The sequence below is a fragment of the Moschus berezovskii genome, chromosome 3 (genome assembly GCF_049115385.1).
Source record: "Moschus berezovskii isolate FMDL1 chromosome 3, NW_MosBer_1.0, whole genome shotgun sequence".
Taxonomy (NCBI): domain Eukaryota; kingdom Metazoa; phylum Chordata; class Mammalia; order Artiodactyla; family Moschidae; genus Moschus; species Moschus berezovskii.
This window is the reverse complement of record NC_142462.1, coordinates 110,722,202-110,743,249: the sequence shown is the minus strand read 5'-3', so window position 1 is coordinate 110,743,249 and position 21,048 is coordinate 110,722,202. Positions and strand designations below refer to the sequence as shown.

The following is a 21,048-nucleotide window of genomic DNA, read 5'->3' as shown; positions in this document are numbered from 1 at the left end:
CGTGTTGGAATCCCACTTAATCTGAAGAGAGCTTTTAGTCATTCCCTTCTGAATTATATACCCAGAAGAAGGGACTGATATCCTATACAGACTTAAGAATTGGAAGATGTAGAATTGAAATGTAGTTTTCCTGGGGTAAGGACAGATTGTTCTGGGGAGGGTCATTGTCTGACTGAGAGAGTATAACTGGAATTTGCTTAATTGCTGCCAGAATCTGGCAGGGAGAAATTGGTGAGTCATTGTGTTGGACACTTAAGATTTTAGTTTCTTAGGAAAAGAGATTGAGAGTATTAATTAAAAATTTTAATTAAGAAAATCCTGTGTCTGTTGAAGAGATTTTAGCTGCAGCAAGATCTATTCTAGCTAGTGAAGCAGAAAGGGGTTGATTGAAGAGTTTTATATAGCTCACAGACTCTCTGGAAGGGCCAGAGGATTTGACTTGGATTCAGCAATATTGCTGAGAAGACATCAGATCCAGGAGAAATGTCTAATCACACCATCTGTGACTGATAGAACAGAGACCCTTTTGCTAAAAGTACCCACTGCTTGACACATATAATACTAAGAGCTGGACACTGGAAGCTTCACCCTCCCTGTACCCCCAAAGCCAAACACTTCTACCTCCCTTCTTGCCAAAATGTGCAATCTACCCAAATTTGGCCTTATTTTCTGCTTGTTCTGCTCTATCTCTAAGTCTCATTTAAGAGTGCCTGCATGGTGGAAACTAGGTCACATATAAAATTCTGCTGCAAGAGGGTCTGGGAAATGCCTAAAACTTTCTAAACTTTGCTTATAAATACAAAGGAGAAGCTGAAAAGGATTTGAATTGGTATTCAGTGAGTGATCCTCCAGGGAGTATGTTCTGGAGTGTATCATTAGACCTACCCCTCTCTCTATTGGGTTAGTAGAGGCACGGATGACATTTCTTGGAGAAAAATCATACTGGACCAGTTGAGTACCCAACTATAGAGAGAAAGAAAGAAAGAAAGTGAAAGTCGCTCAGTCATGTCTGACTCTCTGTGACCCCATGGACTATACAGTCCATGGGATTCTCCAGGCCAGAATACTGGAGTGGGTAGCCTTTCCCTTCTCCAGGGGATCTTCCCAACCCAAGGATCAAACCCAGATCTCCCACATTGCACATGGATTCTTTACCAGCTGAGCCACAAGGAAAGCCCAAGAATACTGGAGTGGATAACCTATCCCTTCTCCAGGAATCTTCCCAAGCCAGGAATCGAACCAGGGTCTCCTGCATTGCAGGCGGATTCTTTACCAACTGAGCTATCAGGGAAGCAACTACAGAGAGAGTTCCTTCCTTATTGGAACCACCAGTTATTCTTTGTTGAGTCATTTTGGTCTTTTCACTTTGAAAATAACGTACAGGAATATTTGAGCTGTTGAACAAGGGCAGAAAGTTGGAAATGTGGCCAGTAGGGGTTGACAAAGATAAGAGCAGAGAACCCTTCAGAGGGCAGTGAGTATTTCTCCATGGTCTCCTTGGAGGATGGACTCACTGTAGACTTAGAAGATGGTCCAGCTGAGTGAGGCTGGCAGGATGGCCTATCTGTGGGGGAGCTGGGGTCCTCCAGACTGGCCCATCTGTGGGTGCAGGTACAGCCCAGGGGAGCAGGTTGCTGGTAGCTATCAACCTGAGTGCAGAGTCAGAGATGAGGCCGAGGAGGGGACTTGTGTGGGAGGCACCTAGATGAGCTGAGATCCTCCTAGGTGCCACAAATGATATAGCATGATGATCATGTTGGATCATTCTAGAATCTTGTTTTCCTTGACATGGAAATCTTTCGTTGCTTTATGAACAGGATATATAAATACTGGAAAGTATTGTGAAACTCCTTTTGATTCCGACAGGCCAGCTTGGCATGTGTCTGCCCCCGAGTTTGTGTGACAGAGGGCATTGACAAATGGTTTCCCAGAGAGGCAGGTGAGGAGCACACGGATGGCTGGCTGTGTCACAGGTGGCCCAGGCAGCAGTGCTAACCGCTCCTGCCATCCTGTCCACCAGTGTACGCTCTGCTGGTACCAAGTCCTCGTCTCGATAACCCTGATTCCTTTTATTTCTTCCCGGCTATTTCTAAAAGCTTTGCTACGTTGCTGCTCTCTGTTTTTTGGATGATTTCCTAGGCTTCTCAGCTTTGACAATTCATCTTTAAAGATCAAAAGCACGGCAGCCATTTAAGTGTGAGACTCGGCAGTGTGCAGGGCACAGCATTTGGCAGTTGATCATTAAATGGGAAAGGGGGTCAGTAAAGTGATATTTCCCGCATTCTCAATTCTCTCCCACTAAATAGATTCTTTGGTTAGTTCTTTTAAAGATAAAAGACACTCCCCAATGTTTCTTTCTATTTTCCGGGCTCTGACGTCCCTTGGGAATGAGCATGGTGATACTCTGTGGATGAGCTTTGCTAGGCCGAGATATTTTGAACGTGTTCAGAGAGGTGAGCGTACAGAATCCCACTGCTGGCCAGTCTGGGAGGGGCTTCCTCCTCTTTGAGACCCCGGTTGGGGGTGTGTCAATGACTGCTGCCCTTGCATGTGACCAGAAAGAGAACTCCTGGGAATTTGTTCTTTTTGATCAGGAGAAACAGTCTTACTCAGTTTGGCCTCAAGGTTTTCATTTCTTTTTCATTCTGCTTGTGGCAATCTTTGAATGTCTATTTCCGATCCATGATACTGTTCTTGAAATGAGAAAATCTAAATCTGCCCCCCTTTTATTAGAATATCTGTTTTGTCTTCTGGAAACTAAAATCTGCGATGAATATCTCATAGCACGTTGCATAGATAAAGTAATTTATGTAAAAATCTTTGATAAATGTACAGTATTTTGTAGACTGCTTCCTTCTTTTCAAATGGATTTCTTGAGGTGGGTGTTTCCCTCAGCACTTTTTCAGGCAAAAGAATTATGGTGATTTACAGCAATAGTGACTAGAGTTAATATTTTGTGAGAGTCTGGTGTGTGTGTACTAAGTTGCTTCAGTCGTGTCTGACTCTTTGTGACCCTATGGACTATAGCCCGCCAGGCTCCTCTGTTCATGGGATTCTCTAGGTAAGAATACTGGAGTGGATTGTTTATCACTTCTCCAGGGGATCTTCCCAACCCAGAAACTGAACTGGGTCTCCTGCATTAAAGGTAGGTTCTTTACCAGCTGAGCTACCAGGGAAGTCTGAGAACCTGATAGGTTTTTATTATAGTTGGGTAAATGCTCATACATTGTCATTGAATATTCACAATATCTCTATGAAATAGTTACTATGATCATCCCCCATTTTACATATATAGTAACTATGGCTTAGAGAACTTAAGACGCCTAGTATAGGGTGATACAGATAATAGGCAGAGAAGCCAGGACTTAAACATAAGGCAGCCTGCCTCTAGATTTCCTGCATTACATATACCTCCTACTCCTGTATCTATTCCATATAGGCCTCTCAATTTCTTATCTAAGAAAAGTAATGAATTTCAGACCCACTTATTCTTCCTAAAATCCTTCTTTGAGCATCACTTCTACGAGCACAGAATCAGATTCTGGCTCCTTAGCAGGACTTGCTGCTCATGCATCATCCAGTTTGGCTCTTCCTGGATCCTTGCTCCAGGCATTGCTCATAGACTCCGCCCCAACCACACCAAACTCCCACAGATGGATCCATGGACCATGATTTGTTATATGTCTCTACACCTGTTATTCTAGAAAATTTGGACCTGTTTCCCTTCTCCTATGCTTTATACATTTCATTCTGTAAAACCCTGTTTTATTAAGCAAACATTTATGGAGTGGGTGCTGTAGCTTAGATCAGCACCAGGGATACAATGACCTATGTGGACCAGCAGTGCAGTAGGAGGAGGATAAATCCCTTTGTACTGCAGAGAGTTCCCCGTGCTCCAAGAGAAGCATGCTGCCCTCTGACTAGTTTCCAATGTATTCATTTATTTATAAACTCGATTGGACTGCAAGGAGATCCATTCTAGAGGAGATCAATCCTGGGTGTTCATTGGAAGGACTGATGCTAAAACTGAAACTCCAATACTTTGGCCACCTCATGCGATGAATTGACTCACTGGAAAAGACTCTGAGGCTGGGAAGGATTGGGGGCGGGAGGAGACGGGGACGACAGAGAATGAGATGGATGGATGGCATCACCAACTCAATGGACATGAGTTTGAGTGAACTCTGGGAGCTGGTGATGGACAGGGAGGCCTGTAGTGCTGTGATTCATGGGGTCGCAAAGAGTCGGACACAACTGAGTGGCTGAACTGAACTGAACTGAAGAGCTTGCAGATTGTATGTTAGGTGCTACTGGTATTAAATGTTTCCCTCCCTCTTATTTCTGTGTTCTAGTGGTGATGGTGGGTAGAAAATAGTGACCAAAATAAACAACTAATAATTAAAATGAGAACTATGTGCTGAAGAAAGTGGTCTTAATATCTAAAGAGCCAAGTGTAAGAGTGACGAAGAGGGAAGGGGGCTAAGAAAGCCACAATGTTTTGTTGTTCAGTCGCTCAGTCGTGTCCCACTTTTAGCGACCTCATGGACTGCAGCACGCCAGGTTTCCCTGTCCTTCTCCATCTCCCAGAGCTTGTGCAAACTCATGTCCATTGAGTCGATGATGCCATCCAACCATCTCATCCTCTGTCACCCCCTTCTCCTCTTGCCTTCAATCTTTCCCAGCATCAGGGTCTTTTCCAATGAGTCAGTTCTTCCCATCAGGTGGCCAAGGTATTGGAGTTTCAGCTTCAGCATTAGTCCTTCCAATGAATATTCAGGATTTATTTCCTATAGGATTGACTGGTTTGATCTCCTTGCAGTCCAAGTGACTCTCAAGAGCCTTCTCCAACACCACAATTCAAAAGCAACAATTCTGCAGTGCTCAGCCTTCTTTATGGTCCAACTCTCACATTCATACATTATTGGAAAAACCATAACTTTGACTATATGGACCTTTGTCTGAAAAGTAATATCTCTGTTTTTTAATATACTGTCTAGGTTTGTCATAGCTTTTCTCCCAAGGAGAAAGCATCTTTTAGTTTCATGGCTGCAGTCACCATCTGCAGTGATTTTTGAGCCCAAGAAAACAAAGCTATACTATTGTTCTAAATAAAACAAGGGGAAGTTCAGAGTTCTGAGGCCAAAAAGAGCTTGTTTTTGTTGAGGATTAGAAAGGAGATCCCTATGAGGACTTGCCAGACTTCCCTGCCGGAGCCTGTAGTGACTGCCTTATCTCTAAGGGCTGGCTCCTGTGATAAGACATTCATCACTGCCTCTGCAGCGAGTGCATGTCTGCCTTGCCCCACACTGAAGCTCTCAAGGTCAGGAGCCATAGCCCATTCACCTCTGCAAGTTACTACAACTCAGGTCCTTAGTCCGTGAGAGAAGCTCACAAATAACACTGACTCGATGAATGAATGGTGGTGGTAGTTTAGTCGCTAAGTCAGGTCTGACTCTTGTGACCCCATTGTCCAAGATGGGACATCTTGTCCATGTCGAGGGATTTTCCAGGCAAAAATACCGGAGTGGGTTGACATTTCTCCAAGGGATCTTCCTGACCCAGGGATCGAACCTGGGTCTCCTGCACTGTAGGCAGATTCTTTACTGACTGAGCTACCAGGGAATTCCCTGAATGATGTGTCCAACTAAATAAACTATCCTGGTCTGGCTCACTAGAGCACACCATTCATTCACTGGCTGCAACAAAAATGTACAGAGAAATCACATTTAAAACATAGGGCGCTCACTTGGAAGAAGAGTCACCTGGGTATTTTACTCCCATCCTTATTAAAGAATTTTTGCTTCTAATTGCCAGGACAGCTGTGAGGACTAGCAGCTATAAATATTTGTAGGGTTTACTTCATGCTGTGTATCTGCTTTCATCTCCCTTGGTAAATTCCATGTTCAGAGGCTCATTAGCTGTGTACACACAAAACAGCTATGTAATAATTAGTATCAAGGAAGGCTGCATAATAGAACAATGTTTGCACTAATTAGATACTGGGTTGGGGGACCTTCTTTTTATTTCCTCCTGAAGCTTCTGCATTTTTCCTTTCTAACTTCTGGATTGAGAATTTCTGCTTCATGTTTTAGGTTGCAGCTATTATCATCAGCATTTCTTGAGCATAACAAGAGTAGTTGCTGTTTATTGAGTATGACGTGAAAGGCACTACGTGTGTGTGTGCTGTCGCTGCAGTCGTGGCCAACTCTTTGTGAACCTATGGACTATAGCCTGCCAGGCTCCTCTGTCCATGGGATTCTCCAGGCACGAATACTGGAGTGGGTTGCCATGTCCTCCTCCAGGGGATCTTCCCAACCCAGGATCGAAACCGCATCTCTTATGTCTCCTACTTTGCAGGCAGATTTTTTACCCACTGAGCCACCTGGGAAACCCGGAAAGGCATTATACTGAGCCCTTAGCACGCACTACCTCACTTGGTCCCCACAGCAGCCCTAAGGAGTTTGGTTTGCATTTTACAAATTGGGACACTAAGGTTGCAACTAGCACAAGGTCACTAGCCAGTGAGGGGCTGGGCTTGAAGTCAAGAGAGTCTGTGTCCAGAGTTCTTCTCTATTATACCAATTCTTCCTAAATGCTTCCTATGGGATCTCTTTAGGTATTCTAAAATAACTGAATAGTTTAGGTTTTTGTTCACCCTTATGGCAGAAAGTGAAAAAGAACTAAAGAGCCTCTTGATGAAAGTGAAAGAGGAAAGTGAAAATGTTGGCTTAAAACTCAACATTCAGAAAACTAAGATCATGGCATCTGGTCCCATCCCCTTCATGGCAAATAAATGGGGTAACAGTGGAAACAGTGACAGGCTTTATTTTGGGGGGCTCCAAAATCACTGCAGATGGTAACTGCAACCATGAAATTAAAAGACACTTGCTCCTTGGAAGAAAAGTTATGACCAACTTCGACAGTATATTAAAAAGCAGAGACACTACTTTGCCAACAAAGGTCCGTCTAGTCAAAGCTATGGTTTTTCCAGTAGTTATGTATGGATGTGAGAGTTGGACTATAAATGAAGCTGAGCACTGAAGAATTGATGCTTGTGAACTGTGGTGTTGGAGAAGACTCTTGAGAGTCCCTTGGACGCAAGGAGATCCAACCAGTCCATCCTAAAGGAGATCAGTCCTGAATATTCATTGGAAGGACTGATGCTGAAGCTGAAACTCCAATACCTTGGCCACCTGATGGGAAGAACTGACTCAATGGAAAAGACCCTGATGCTGGGAAAGACTGAAGACGGGAGGAGAAGGAGATGACAGAGGATGAGATGGTTGGATGGCATCACTGACTCAATGAACATGAGTTTGAGTAAACTCTGGGAGTTGGTGATGGACAGGGAGGCCTGGCGTGCTGCAGTCCAGGGGGTTGCAAAGAGTTAGACATGACTGAGTGACTGAACTGAACTCTAAAACATTAGGATAAGTATGTTTGGGGTCATTTACGATTGAGTTGCATCAGATACTTTTGACTCAGCTTTTCTTTGTATAATAACCGCATGGGAGCACATGATAACTTTTAGGGCCACTTTTCTCAAACGGGGGTCCTGTCAAGGGGCTGACTTCCTCCAGAGTAAGACACAGCAGTGCCAGGCGCCCCATTACACTCAGTTGCCTCCCAGGCTCCACCCAGGGCTGGATTTGGGGCTAACTTCTCTCCACTCTGAGATGCTCGTGCTTCCCCAGGATCCACGGCATCAGTGCCCTGGTAACAAGTGCTGCTGTAGAGACGCTCTGCACGTTCCCGGTGACTCCAGCCAGCTCTGCTGCATTGCACAGCCTTCAGCAACCTACAGGGAAATCAAAGCAGGCTGGCTGTTGCTCAGCTCAAAGAGGCAGGGGGAAAGAAAGACTTTTTCTAGAGGAAAGTGCAGTATTTATAGAAGAGCTCATCAGAAATCGAAAGAGCGAGAAGCAGGTAAACATTTTCCTGGTGTCCTGCTGCTGGGGCACACAGAGCGCAAGGCCCAGAGCTGTTTACCACAGGCTCACACATTCTCGGCGCTCATTCCTGCAAGGTGAAAATAATTCCAGGGATTTTCTGTTTCCAGAAAACAGAAAAGCTTTCTTTTCAGACCTTTGCTGACATGTACCAGAGTAATAAGCTGCTATGAAGACTGCTTTTTTAAAAAAACATCTAGGGAAGTTGAGGGGAGTCTCTTCTGACCTACTGGCTGCTGCTCTGGACAGAGCATTGGGTGCATGGGAGCGGGGTGGAATTGAGTCTTGCTGAAACACAGCTCACCTGCTCTAAATCTGGAGGACAGGCGTGGAGACCTGTGCTGGACTAATGCCTGGAGCAGCTGTGAAACCACAGATGCACATACAGTCCTACAGTGTACAGTACCAAAGTCACGTATTCAAATGATGTTCATTAAAATCTGGGGGACATTTAAAAAAAAATAGCAATAAACTTAGGTATATTTTGCACCTCTGCAACTATCCTGTATATCCTTATCTGAAGGATATACAAAAGGGGCAGCTAGTGTAATCTAGTTCATGGATGCATAGTTTACTCTCACTGCTGTAACAAAGTACCACAGGCCACGTGGCTTAAACGGCAGAAATTAATTTTTTCACAAGGTTTTAGCAGGATTGATTCCTTCTCAATACTGTGAGGGAAGAGTCTGTTCCAGACCGCTTTCCTCAGCTCACAGATCACTCTCCTCTTCCTGGGGTTGTCTGTGTCCAAATTTCCTCTTACTACAAGGACACCACTCATACTGGGGTAGGGCCCACTCTAATGACCTCATTTTAGCCTATTTACCTCTGCAACAACTTTGTCTCCAAGTATGTTCACAATCTGAGGGGTTAGGAATTCAGGAGGAATTTTTGAGGGGTACATAATTCAGCCCATCACAACTGATTCTGAAATATATATATAATATATGTATATATTTATAATGTGTGTATATGTATATATATAATGTATACATATGCATATATATATATATATATATATAGGAACCAAAAAGTATGAGTGAATTAAAAATGATTCATGGAGCTGTACTTCAGTTCAGTTCAGTCGCTCAGTCGTGTCTGACTCTCCGCGACCCTATGAATCACAGCACGCCAGGCCTCCCTGTCCATCACCAACTCCCTGAGTTCACTCAAACTCATGTCCATCGAGTCGGTGATGCCATCCAGCCATCTCATTCTCGGTCGTCCCCTTCTCTTCCCACCCCCAACCTTTCCTAGCATCAGAATCTTTTCCAGTGAGTCAACTCATCGCATGAGGTGGCCAAAGTATTGGAGTTTCAGCTTTAGCATCAGTCCTTCCAATGAACACCCAGGATTGATCTCCTTTAGAATGGACTGGTTGGATCTCCTTGCAGTACAAGGTTAAATATTCTAGAGTTCAAGCTTTTCTCCTTTTCCGTGAATCATAATTTGAGTTTCCAATAGCACCAGTCATTTAATATTAAACATTAGATATGATAATAGAAAAATAATGATGTACTTAGTGGGAACTACTTATTGTTTATAAGAATACATATCATTTCTGACTTAGGCTACCGTATAATTTATAATATTTTATAATAAGGTAAAATTTCTGCCTATGCCCTCGTTATTGCAGAAATAAGGTTTTAAACATTTGAATATCATATTAGAAAGATGTATTCTTTCTGCTTTTGATGGAGAAGAGGTCAGTTACTCCGTGTGGGGAGTCCACTGCCAAGCAGTGTAAGGTGCTGAGAGGGGCCTGTGGACTGAGAAGGAGCAGACGCTTTGCGGAACAGGAGAAGCCTAGACATTCATTCCACCATCTGTGGTGTGTGTGCCTTTCTGTGTGTGTGTCTGTGTGTTAGAGAGACAGAGGCACCTGGATTTAAGTATATCCTCTATTCTAGCTGACTTACAGAGTCCTTCAAGGTAGCTAGGAGATGTGGGAATGGAGATAGGGCCGGCAGGATTGCCAAGAATGTCAGCATCTAGTGACTGCCAGACCAAACACACATTCACACACATGCACACACCGAGTCTCTAACACAGGTATCAGAATTGGGTGCTATTGAACCCACAAATAAATGGACATTATTAAACCAACATTCTGAAAGCTACCTACATAAAATTATATATTCTTTGCCAAGTTTTATTTGCTTTAGCTGTATTTGCCTCTCTTGAATTTTCTTCAGTACTTAAACACTTTTTTTGGCCAAAGGTGAAAAAACAATGCAGCAGCTGAATATGAATGCAAACATACACACACACACACACACACACACACACAAAACACAGCTTTTTGTTTTCCTTCTGTAACTGTATACAAGTGAGAAAACCCTGGATTAAAGAACATACAGATGAAGTATCTCTTGATTCCTCTCTTCACTGTTCTTCTCTCTTATGACTCTCAGAAGAAAAGCCCACAAACATTTACAGTGTTTTTTTTTTTTTACATTTCCAGACACATGAATAGGTGTGACTGATACATAAGGACAATATGAATGAGCTGAGTTAAAAGAGGGGTTTGACTTGGTGACTCCCTACCTGGTACACACATGTGCGTAGGTCAGATCTAGGAGTGACCCCGGCACACTTGCGTCCACCCTACAAAGGAAGCACATCCTAGAGAGGATTCCTTTCTTGGTGGGTTGGAGAAGCTAGAGGAAACAGATAAGAGGAAAAGGGGGCTGAAAAGAGGAGTCTCTGGGTGAAGGGAGAAGGGCTTCGTCTACTGCTCCATGGGGAGTTGCTTTGGAAAATAGCTGACCTGCTCAGGGACATTTACTAAACTCGCTCTGAGTAGTTGATGAAATAATTTCCTCATCTCCACTAAACCTCTGTTAAGTCCACATTATTCACCATGCTTTCGTAGATGAACTTGCTATTTTGAGGCAACTCAGTTAAGTGTTGAGTCACCCCTAAGTGAATGCAGGCAAACAGAGGTTGCTCAAATTGTCCAGACATGTTTAGTCTGCATTTTGACAGAGAAGTATACTATTTTTAATGTACTGTACTTGATGTCAAAGGTAAACTTGTGTAGAAGGGCAGGTAGTAGAGAGGAGAGTGGTTGGTGTTGTTATGAAATAGACTTGATGAGCAAAAGGAAGGTGGGCAGTGAGGGAAAGGGCAGATATTAGCGCGAGTACATCACTGAGGAGCAGCCCTATGAAGGTGGGTATATATAGTGGGATGTATATATTCCATATGGGCTTCCCAGGTGGTGCTAGTGGTAAAGAATCTGCCTGTCTGACAATGCAGGAATAGTCAAGGGATGCGGGTTCAATTCCTGGTTTGGGAAGATCCCTTGGAGGAGGGTATGACAATCCACTCCAGTATTCTTCCCTGGAGAATCTCATGAATAGACATGAGGGTCTAAAAAAGTTGGACACAACTGAAGCTACTTAGCATGCATGCACGAATATATTCCATATATAATTCTAGAAGTATTATAAATGTATCGAGTCCATAAAAGAAGAAATGGAGTGACATTACAAAATAAGAAATTGACGAGGAAACAAGTTATTAGACAGATGTTGGACTGAACCATATCTGAGAATAATCAGAATAAAAAACTGAGATGATACTTTTGATTATTAAATATACAGAAATTTCTTCCTGTATTGTGCCACTTGATAGACACTACCCCATTTAACCTGAAATATTGGGGAATTCAATGAGCGGTGCCATGGCGGGAAGCTGAGCCAGCTAGTACCTAAATCCCTGGTGGATCACCGAGCTGTACATGTTTACAATTCAGCAAGCCTTGTTATCAGTTCAGAAACACAGCTGGGAAGGAATTAGAGATTTCCAGGTGACTAGGTAGCTGATTTGGAGAAGGCAATGACAACCCACTCCAGTACTCTTGCCTGGAAAATCCCATGGGCGGAGGAGCCTAGTAGGCTGCAACCCATGGGGTCACGAAGAGTCGGACATGACTGAGCGACTTCACTTTCACTTTTCACTTTCATGCATTGGGGAAGGAAATGGCAACCCACTCCAGTGTTCTTGCCTGGAGAATCCCAGGGACGGGGGAGCCTGGTGGGCTGCCGTCTATGAGGTCGCACAGAGTCAGACACGACTGAAGCGACTTAGCAGCAGCAGCAGCAGGCAGCTGATTCTTAAGCACAGGTGAGTTTCTTCAAATAGGTTCATGAAGCATTACAAAGGTGTTGGTTGTATCCAGACTTTGGGGCTTATTTACATGGTGATATTATTGTTTGAAAGTGACTTGATCCTTTTCCTTCACTCAGTTTTCATGATTTATTGAATGAGTCTCCACAGGTTATATTTAGGACTCTCTGTGACACACCACCCACTGTCCCTGTCCACGGGCACTCTTGACCTCTAAAGCTTTGTGTCTATTTCTGAGAGTTCATAGCTTCCTCTTATAGGAATTCTACCTCTTTAGAAGGTAAACATATTTTCCTATTCTAATTAACATTGCCTCCCATCAGTGTAATGACCCAAAGTCATTTTATTTGAAATAGTAGCAGAGAGACGTTGACCCAGTTAAAATCCAAGCCCCTCTCAAATCATTTCCTCTCTTAATTTTCTTTCATTTTCTATATATGCCATAGGTCATCTGAAAAAAATAAATCAAACCAAGGTATTTTGCTAAGAAAATGAGATTACTTTATTCCAGAATTTTCAACTCTTCTGCTTCTTAGAATGACATCTCCTCTCAAAGTCTTCAGAAAAAATCTTTGACGTCTTTCTTTCAATTCCCACTTGCAATCTTATTTCTTCTAGGTGTCCCTAATAATGGAAGTAGGAGTGGGTGTTTGCTTGTACCAAATACATGGCAACCCTCTTCCTAAAGGGACCTATGGATGGGTGGAAAAGAGATGATGCATCTTGTTTGATGATTTGCCTTTTGAGAAGGAGTTTGCTGTGATCGATTCTTTTTTAAAATTTGTATTTATGTATTTATTTGTTTCTGGGCCTGGTCTTCATTGCTCTGAACAGGCTTTCTCTAGTTGCAGTGAGTTGGGGCTACTCTTCGTTGAAGTGTACGGCTTCTCATTGTGGTGGCTTGTTGCAGAGCGTGGGCTCTAGGCACGCAGATTCAGCAGTTGTGGAGCAGGAGCTTAGCTGCCCAGTGGCATGTGGAATCTTCACTAACCAGGGATCGAACCTGTGTTCCCTGTATTGGCAGATGGATTCGTAATAACTGGAGCACTAGAGAATCCCTGTGATAGCCTTATCTAAGTTGTTGATAAATATTTAAATTTGTACTTCCTTTCAAGAAAGAAATATACCAGTACATACCTAGAGCTTTAAAAATACTCTGTTTTTTGATCCAGTAGATCCTCTGTTAATAATGTATACTAGGGCAAAGTTTCGGAGAAGGCAATAGCAACCCACTCCAGTACTCTTGCCTGGAGGATCCCATGGACGGAGGAGCCTGGTGGGCTGTAGTCCATGGGGTCGCGGAGAGTCGGACACGACTGAGTGACTTCACTTTCACTTTTCACTTTCATGCACTGGAGAAGGAAATGGCAACCCACTCCAGTGTTCTTGCCTGGAGAATCCCAGGGACGGTGGAGTCTGCTGGGCTGCTGTCTATGAGGTCGCACAGAGTCGGACACGACTGAAGCGACTTAGCAGCAGCAGCAGGGCAAAGTTTAAACATACAGTGATTTGTCTGCAAAACACACATTGCCTCATTCTTTATAATAACAAAAAATGGGGACATGTGGGAACATGCTGACTTACCAACAGAAGAAAAAAATAGGCAGAGATGTCATAAAAGAATGCTACTTGGTCATGTTTCAAAGTATATGAAATGGTATGGAAACTAATATAATAGAATTTTTAGTATAATATATTCTATCAACTGTCATTATGTTCTTAAAGTATATTGCATATATTTGTAGAAAGGAAACATAAATAGAACTGGTTGGTAAAAGTGCTATCTCTATATTGTGAAAACATGGGTAATTTTTTTTACCACATGTTTCTTTCAGTTCAGTTCAGTTCAGTTCAGTCGCTCAGTCGTGTCCGACTCTCCGCAACCCCATGAATCACAGCACGCAAGGCCTCCCTGTCCATCACCAACTCCCGGAGTTCACTCAAACTCATGTCCACAGAGTCGGTGATGCCATCCAGCCATCTCATTCTCGGTCGTCCCCTTCTCCTCCTGCCCCCAACCTTTCCCAGCATCAGAGTCTTTTCCAGTGAGTCAACTCGTCGCATGAGGTGGCCAAAGTATTGCAGTTTCAGCTTTAGCATCAGTCCTTTCAATGAACACCCAGGATCGATCTCCCTTAGAATGGACTGGTTGGATCTCCTTGTGGTACAAGGGACTCTCAAGAGTCTTCTCCAACACCACAGTTCAAAAGTATCAATTCTTTGGCGATCAGCTTTCTTCACAGTCCAACTCTCACATCCATACATGACCACGGGAAAAACCATAGCCTTAAAACTGGAAAACTAATACTTTTTAAAAAGAATGAAATAACTCAAAGAGGAGAAATTCTCTCCCCCCTCAGGCTAAATCTACCACAGACATACTCTTTCTCCATACTGATTTACTGTCTTTTACGTCACACGCATCTGTGATGGTAGCAAGAGAAATAGGGACTGAAACCGTAAAATTAGCTGCCACATACCCATGATCTTTGGGGCTTGCCGGGTGGCCCTAGTGGTAGAGAACCTGTCTGCCAATGCAGGAAACTTCAGGTTTGATCCCTGGGTTAGGAAGATCTCCTGGAGGAGGGAATGGTGACCCACTCCAGTATTCTTGCCTGAGAATCCCATGGACAGAGAAGCCTGGTGGGCTGCAGTCTGTAGGTCTGCAAAGAGCACACGACTTAGCACAGCACAGCACAGCACAGACAGGGTAAAGCTTGAGAGGATGCTCATCAGTTTTTGAGGCCATAGAGATAAGTAGTGACAAAGCTCATAAATATACATGCAGGTCACTGTGAGAAATCAAAGTGACTATGGACAATACAAATTCTCCTTTCCTCTACCGTTTACTGAAGACGCCTCATTTTATCTATTTAGATTGAACCCAGAGTGGACTTAAGGTGTGTAGTGTGTCAAAGGAATGCCATGGTGACTTATTTTTCAGTTGCATTAAAAATATTGATTGATATTGTGCAGATTATATGGGTGATTGGTTCGTTTCTTGGTGTTTAATTGTTGTTAAATACCAATCTAATGGTATTAACAACCAGTAATGGTTGTTCACTGATGAATATAAAGTAAATGTCAGGCTCAGGTAACAGAGAGAGGTGCTCTTGCTTTCACCAAGGACAAATGAGGGGAAATTTCCATTCCCAAAGTGTTGCCTACATTACTCAGATCAAATAGTTTCCAATACTCAGAATAACTTTAAGCTTTATGAAATAAAATTTTACCACCACCTGATCAGTGTGGGATTCATTTACTTATATATTGAAATAGGGACATGATAGCCAAAACATGCGAACTATTGCCCCAAACATCCTCTCCTGGAGGCTAGAGGATTATAAATTACTGAGGCTTCCCCAGTAAGGGATTTGGAGAAAATGAGACGAGGGAAATCAGAGTTATATTTCAGCTGTCATCCTAGATTATTCCCCGAGGATACCATCTTAATATACAGCTGTTACTTCAAATGCCAACCAAAGACTGGGGATTATTAAATGTTCAGATATTATTTGTTCAGAAACTGAACAGATAACCTTATTTGACCTCAGAGGTATCTTTAAACTTGGAAGTTCTGGTCATCTCACCTATAATAGGTCAAAAAGGAGACATTTATAATGACAAGTAGAAACAGAGAGAGTAAAAAAGTGTTACTTCAGTATGGAGAGGGGAAAAATCTGAGGATATTTGTGAACAAAATGAATACTCTTGAGCAGCAGTTCAGCAACATTTTCACAACTCCTGACCTAATTGCGTATGTTGCACCCTTGAAGTGTGAATAAAGGAAGTTTAGGACAATTACTTTGTACAGAAATACTATTACGCCTAATATATAATGGACTTCAGAACTAATCTGAAGAGATGGTAAGGAGAAGGATGGAAAAAGTTCAAGCTCTGCTTAAGTATAAGCTGAGTTTTGGATACCATCTGTGGTTGGTGTCATGTCTGCTCTCATCATAAACCTCTGACCCTCTCGAGCACGTGGCCTGTGATCCCATGAACGAGTCCCTACTGGCCACTGTTGTCCTGATAGTCCTCCGTTGCTCAGCACGTTCACTGACCTTCTCAGTGCAAATGTCTTGGTGATGACAAAGAATATTTACTAATCGTATAGAGAAATCACCCCCTTTTTCTTAGTCTATTATCACACTAATAATAACTGCTAATCTTGCCACGTTATTGTCCCATGTTCTGTTCTCAGTGGATCTGATACAACTCATGGAATTTGGATACGAACCCGACAGAGTGGTACTGTTAATATGCCCATTCACAAGTGAAGGATCTGATGCACAGATACACAGCTTTCTCAGAGTCTCACATTTACTCAGTGATAGAGTCAGAATTTAAACTCCAGCAGTCTGGCTCCAGCCCCTAACCCATACATTTCTGCCATTATGTGGACTGAATGGGGGAGGTATTTAATATCTGAAAAACACTTAGCAATGTCCTCTCACTCGCTAGCCTGATGATGCTGACCAGGAGTCAAAGCTGACATATCCTATTCTATACTGCTTTCTCCCAGGCTTAGGAAAAGGGAAATGACAGACGACTAAATGGAAAAGGATGAAGTCTTTGGTTTAAATCCTAAAAGTTTAACTTACCTGGTTTAGCCCAGGTTGGTACATCTTACTTGCTTCACCAAGGCTAGGAGTCTCTGTAGAGTCAAAGCTCCATGTTTGGTAGATTCAGAGGTAGTCCTTCATATGTGACTAGCTGGCCAAATGTATAAACAGAAGACACATCAGGAGAGGATAACTCAGGAGTAGAAGCACTTTGAAAATGATGACAGAAAAAAAAATGCTTATCACCTGTCCCATGGAAAGGGAATGTGGGAAGTGAGGGTCTGGGAGATTGTTTGTAGCTCTCCATTGAGCAGTGACCTGTCTATTCTCTCAGAGAGGCTGGCTGTATTTAAATTTTCTAAGTGAGACCCCCAGAAAGTATGTTGTTTATCAAAAGGGGGCAACCAGTATGAAACCAGGAATTTATAGGTGTTCACACAGGAAGCTGTATTACTCCTGCCTATTCTCATAGGCACTCTCTGGCAAAAGCGTGCATACACACACACACACACACACACACACACATACTTGGTCTATGCATTTAATCATTTCATTACTGGCCATTTATAAGAAAAGTGGCTCCCTCTCTCATAGCTTACTAATGTAATACGTTTTCCTCTCTTTCTTTTATTTCAATCACAGCAGAATCTAAGAAGAAGAAAAAGGAAGGCAAGAAGCAGGAGAAGATGCTGGACTAAAAGCCGCCACCTTCTGTGGACCATGAAAAGGACATCAGCAAACAGGATCAGTTAACTATTGCATTTATATCTACCGTAGGCTTTTTATTCAAAAATTATCTATAGCTTAAGTACACAATAGGCAGAAACAAAATGAAAAGAAAAATTTTGTAGTAGCATTTTTTAAATGTATCAATATACCATAGTACCACTAGGGACTTATAATAGAGGACTGTAATCCTATTTAGAAAGTTGGCTTATAGTACATGTTAAGTGATAGAAAACTGAGGTAAGTTTTTTGAAGTTATGTGATATTTTACATTAAATTTTTTTTTTACATTTTTTTTCTTTTGGCAGCAATTTAAATGTTATGACTATGTAAACTACTTCTCTTGTTAGGTAATTTTTTTCACCTAGACTTTTTTCCCAATTGAGAAAAATATCTACTAAACAAAGCAGCAATAAAATATGATCATCCTATTTGAGGAAAATATCTTTTTTTCTGCCAGTGGATTTTTAAAAAATTGTAGTCAGCAAAATGAGGGGAGGGTGGTCGGAGCATGTCCTAGTTCAATGTTGACTTTTTTTAAAAAAAGAAAGCATTATAACATGAAATTATTTCACTTAGGCAGAAATATTTGTTTTTTGATGAAATTATTTTTCCATTAGAGGAAAAAAAAAGACGAGGAAAATAAATCAAGGTGATGCTGAAAAAAAGATGCTTTTGTGTGCAATAATTTGATGTTGTAAGCCTTCTCTTCGTCACCTGTGTTCCCCAGCTCATCTGTTGGCAGTAAGAAATGATCATACACACTAATGAAATCATTCTTGGGCACAAATGTTACACAGGGCTTACACAGCTGGAGATGTAGGTCTCTAACTATATCTTAAACTCTCTATCAGCGTATAATAGGTTGGACTGGTGCTGCTGAATTAAAATTCTGAACTAGTCTAGGGTTTGGTGGAGCAGAAAAATGCTTTTCTTCTACTGAGTAAGTTTGGACTTTGTTGTTGTTTGGTCACTAAGTCATGTCTGATTCTTTGTGACCCCATGGACAGTAGCACACCAGGCTCCTCTGTCCTTCACTAGCTCCCAGAGTTTGCTCAAATTCATGTCTGTCAAGTCAGTGATGCTATCTAACCATCTCATCCTCTGCCACCCCTTTATCCTTTCCCAGTGTCTTTCCCAGCATCAGGGTCTTTTCCAATGAGTGGTTTCTTCACATCAAAAGTGAGTGGCCAAAGTATTGGAGTTTTAGCTTCAGCAACCCTCCTTCCAGTGAATATTCAAGGCTGGGTTTGCATATTAACACCAGACATAATGGTTGCTTGTTATTGGTTTCTATAAACCAATAATTCCTACTCTATTATCTACTATATGAGTACCACAGACTATATATACAAATAACTCCCTTATCTGCTGGGCTCTAAACACAGTTTTTAAGTAAATACAACTATGCTTCTATTATTCAGAGAAATAACACCTCAGAAGTCAGCTGGGATTAACCTCAAAGTATTTCTCTTAAAAAATCCACCTTTATTTTTAAAGGGATAAGACTCAATAAATAACACTTACCTATCAAGATAACTCTAAGTCCACTTTCAGAAGTGATGGTTTCAATACCTTTCAATCAACTAATTACAAACTGGTTTAATGATGCAGCCAAAGTGCCTTCAAAGTTGAAATATTTTTGCCATCTGGTCAAAGACTCCACTTGAGCTAGGAATGTTGGCAGGGTCCATATCTCCCCACTAAATCAAAGCCAACTGCCAGTGGGCGGTAGAAAAAGGAACGAATCTCTAGGCACATATGTGGAACAATTTATAGACTGGTGCTTAATAAGAGCAGGGTACCTTGTAAAGTGCAAAGGCAGAAACATGAATAGTGAATGCAGTTCTTTTTCAGGTGAACCTTAATAGGCGAAAAGTACTCATGGGGATGGATGGCGGAGATGACAGGGAGGCATTGTCCTGACGGGGTTTTGTTGACAGCAAAGACTCTGCAAAGAGAGGGATGGTGGAAAAGCCTGAAGAATGTTTTGTTAGCCTCTCACCCAATATTGCTCCTCCATCATCATTTAGCCAAAATAGCAGCCCGTGAATCAGTAATGAGCTGAGGTGAACTAGAACACAATCTCCCACAGGAAAAGCAGTCCTGTAAATAATCGTGGCATTCCCGCTTTTTTTTACCCTAGGACATGGCAGGAAGCCAAGAGCTCTCTGCTGTGTGAAGGGTGATTCTTAACACATCATACACTAACTCCCTGATTTTCTGTGAAGGCAAGGGTGCGGATGCTAATCTCCACTGCATAGAGTATGAAATACTTAAAATTCTCAAGAATTATTCCATCCCAGCCCCAGCTTTAAACTCCTTGCTAAATCTCACTGAAGTATTGAAAACATAAATACAAAAGGACAGGCTCTGAAAATCACTGACTTGACAAATAGAAATAGAAAGACCATTTTCAGTATCTCGCAGAGTGCCCCAGCAAGTTCTCTCTTCCAATCATTCTGAGTTTTATGAACTTATTTATCCTAGCGTTCTTTAAGCCTGGAGGAAGGAAAGACAAATGGAAAGAAATCAGCTATGTTTCCTTAAGGATCTTAGACTGAAGACAAGTTTTCTTCCAATTATCAAAAACAATCTTCCAGTTACCAAACGTGTCCTGATTCAATATGGTGACCATATCCTTCACACTTGGATTTCGACAGGCTTTTTTATTTATCCTGATTGCATGAATCCTATCACACTATATTCCTAGAATGACATCATAATGTCTTGTTAACTCTGTAAGAATAGAACTCTAAATAGAATTTAATGCTCTAAATAGTTATCAAGTTCTACTAAATTGTGGAGGTATTAAAAAAAAAAGAACTATATAATTTCACTTATGGGTCCTTGACCATAAGAAGTCTTATTTAAGAAAAGAAACATTACAGTCCTTTACCCACTAAGAAGACAGATTTCTTTAGGAATAAGAGATACATATTTTCCCATAATATGTAACTCTTGGTTCCATATATCTGAAAGTCTAAAATTGTTTCATAACTTCTTTGGTTTAAATGAAAAACAAAGGTAAATATGCTTTCAGTTCAGTTCAGTTCAGTTCAGTCGCTCAGTCATGTCCGACCCTTTGCAACCCCATGAATCACAGCACGCCAGGCCTCCCTGTCCATCACCAACTCCTGGAGTTCACTCAAACGCATGTCCACAGAGTCGGTGATGCCATCCAGCCATCTCATTCTCTGTTGTCCCCTTCTCCTCCTGCCCCCAACCTTTCCCAGCATCAGAGTCTTTTCCAGTGAGTCAACTTGTCGCATGAGGTGGCCAAATTATCAGAGTTTCAGCTTTAGCATCAGTCCTTCCAATGAACACCCAGGATTGATCTCCTCTAGAATGGACTGGTTGGATCTTCTTGCAGTCCAAGGGACTCTCAAGAGTCTTCTCCAACACCACAGTTCAAAAGCATCAATTCTTCGGTGATCAGCTTTCTTCACAGTCCAACTCTCACATCCATACATGACCATGGGAAAAACCATAGCCTTGACTAGACGGACCTTTGTTGGCAAAGTAATGTCTCTGCTTTTTAATATACTATCAAGGTTGGTCATAACTTTCCTTCCAGGGAATAAGTGTCTTTTAATTTCATGGCTGCAATCAGCATCTGCAGTGATTTTGGAGCCCCGAAAAATAAAGTCTGACACTGTTTCCACTGTTTTTCC

General features: G+C 42.1%; 1 protein-coding gene across 2 annotated transcripts in view; it reads left to right on the top strand.

Moving 5' to 3' along the window:
- Positions 1 to 17,805, top strand: part of PTN (pleiotrophin) — a 110,477-nt gene extending 92,672 nt beyond the window's left edge. Inside the window, exon 5 of one of the 2 annotated variants that reach the window (XM_055421326.2) lies at positions 17,291 to 17,805. In XM_055421326.2, coding sequence (XP_055277301.2) covers positions 17,291 to 17,346 — 56 coding nt within the window. In that variant the 3' untranslated portion in view covers positions 17,347 to 17,805. The remainder of the gene's footprint in view (positions 1 to 17,290) is intronic. The other variant, XM_055421327.2, reaches the window with a different exon arrangement.
- The last annotated feature ends 3,243 nt before the right edge of the window (positions 17,806 to 21,048 follow it).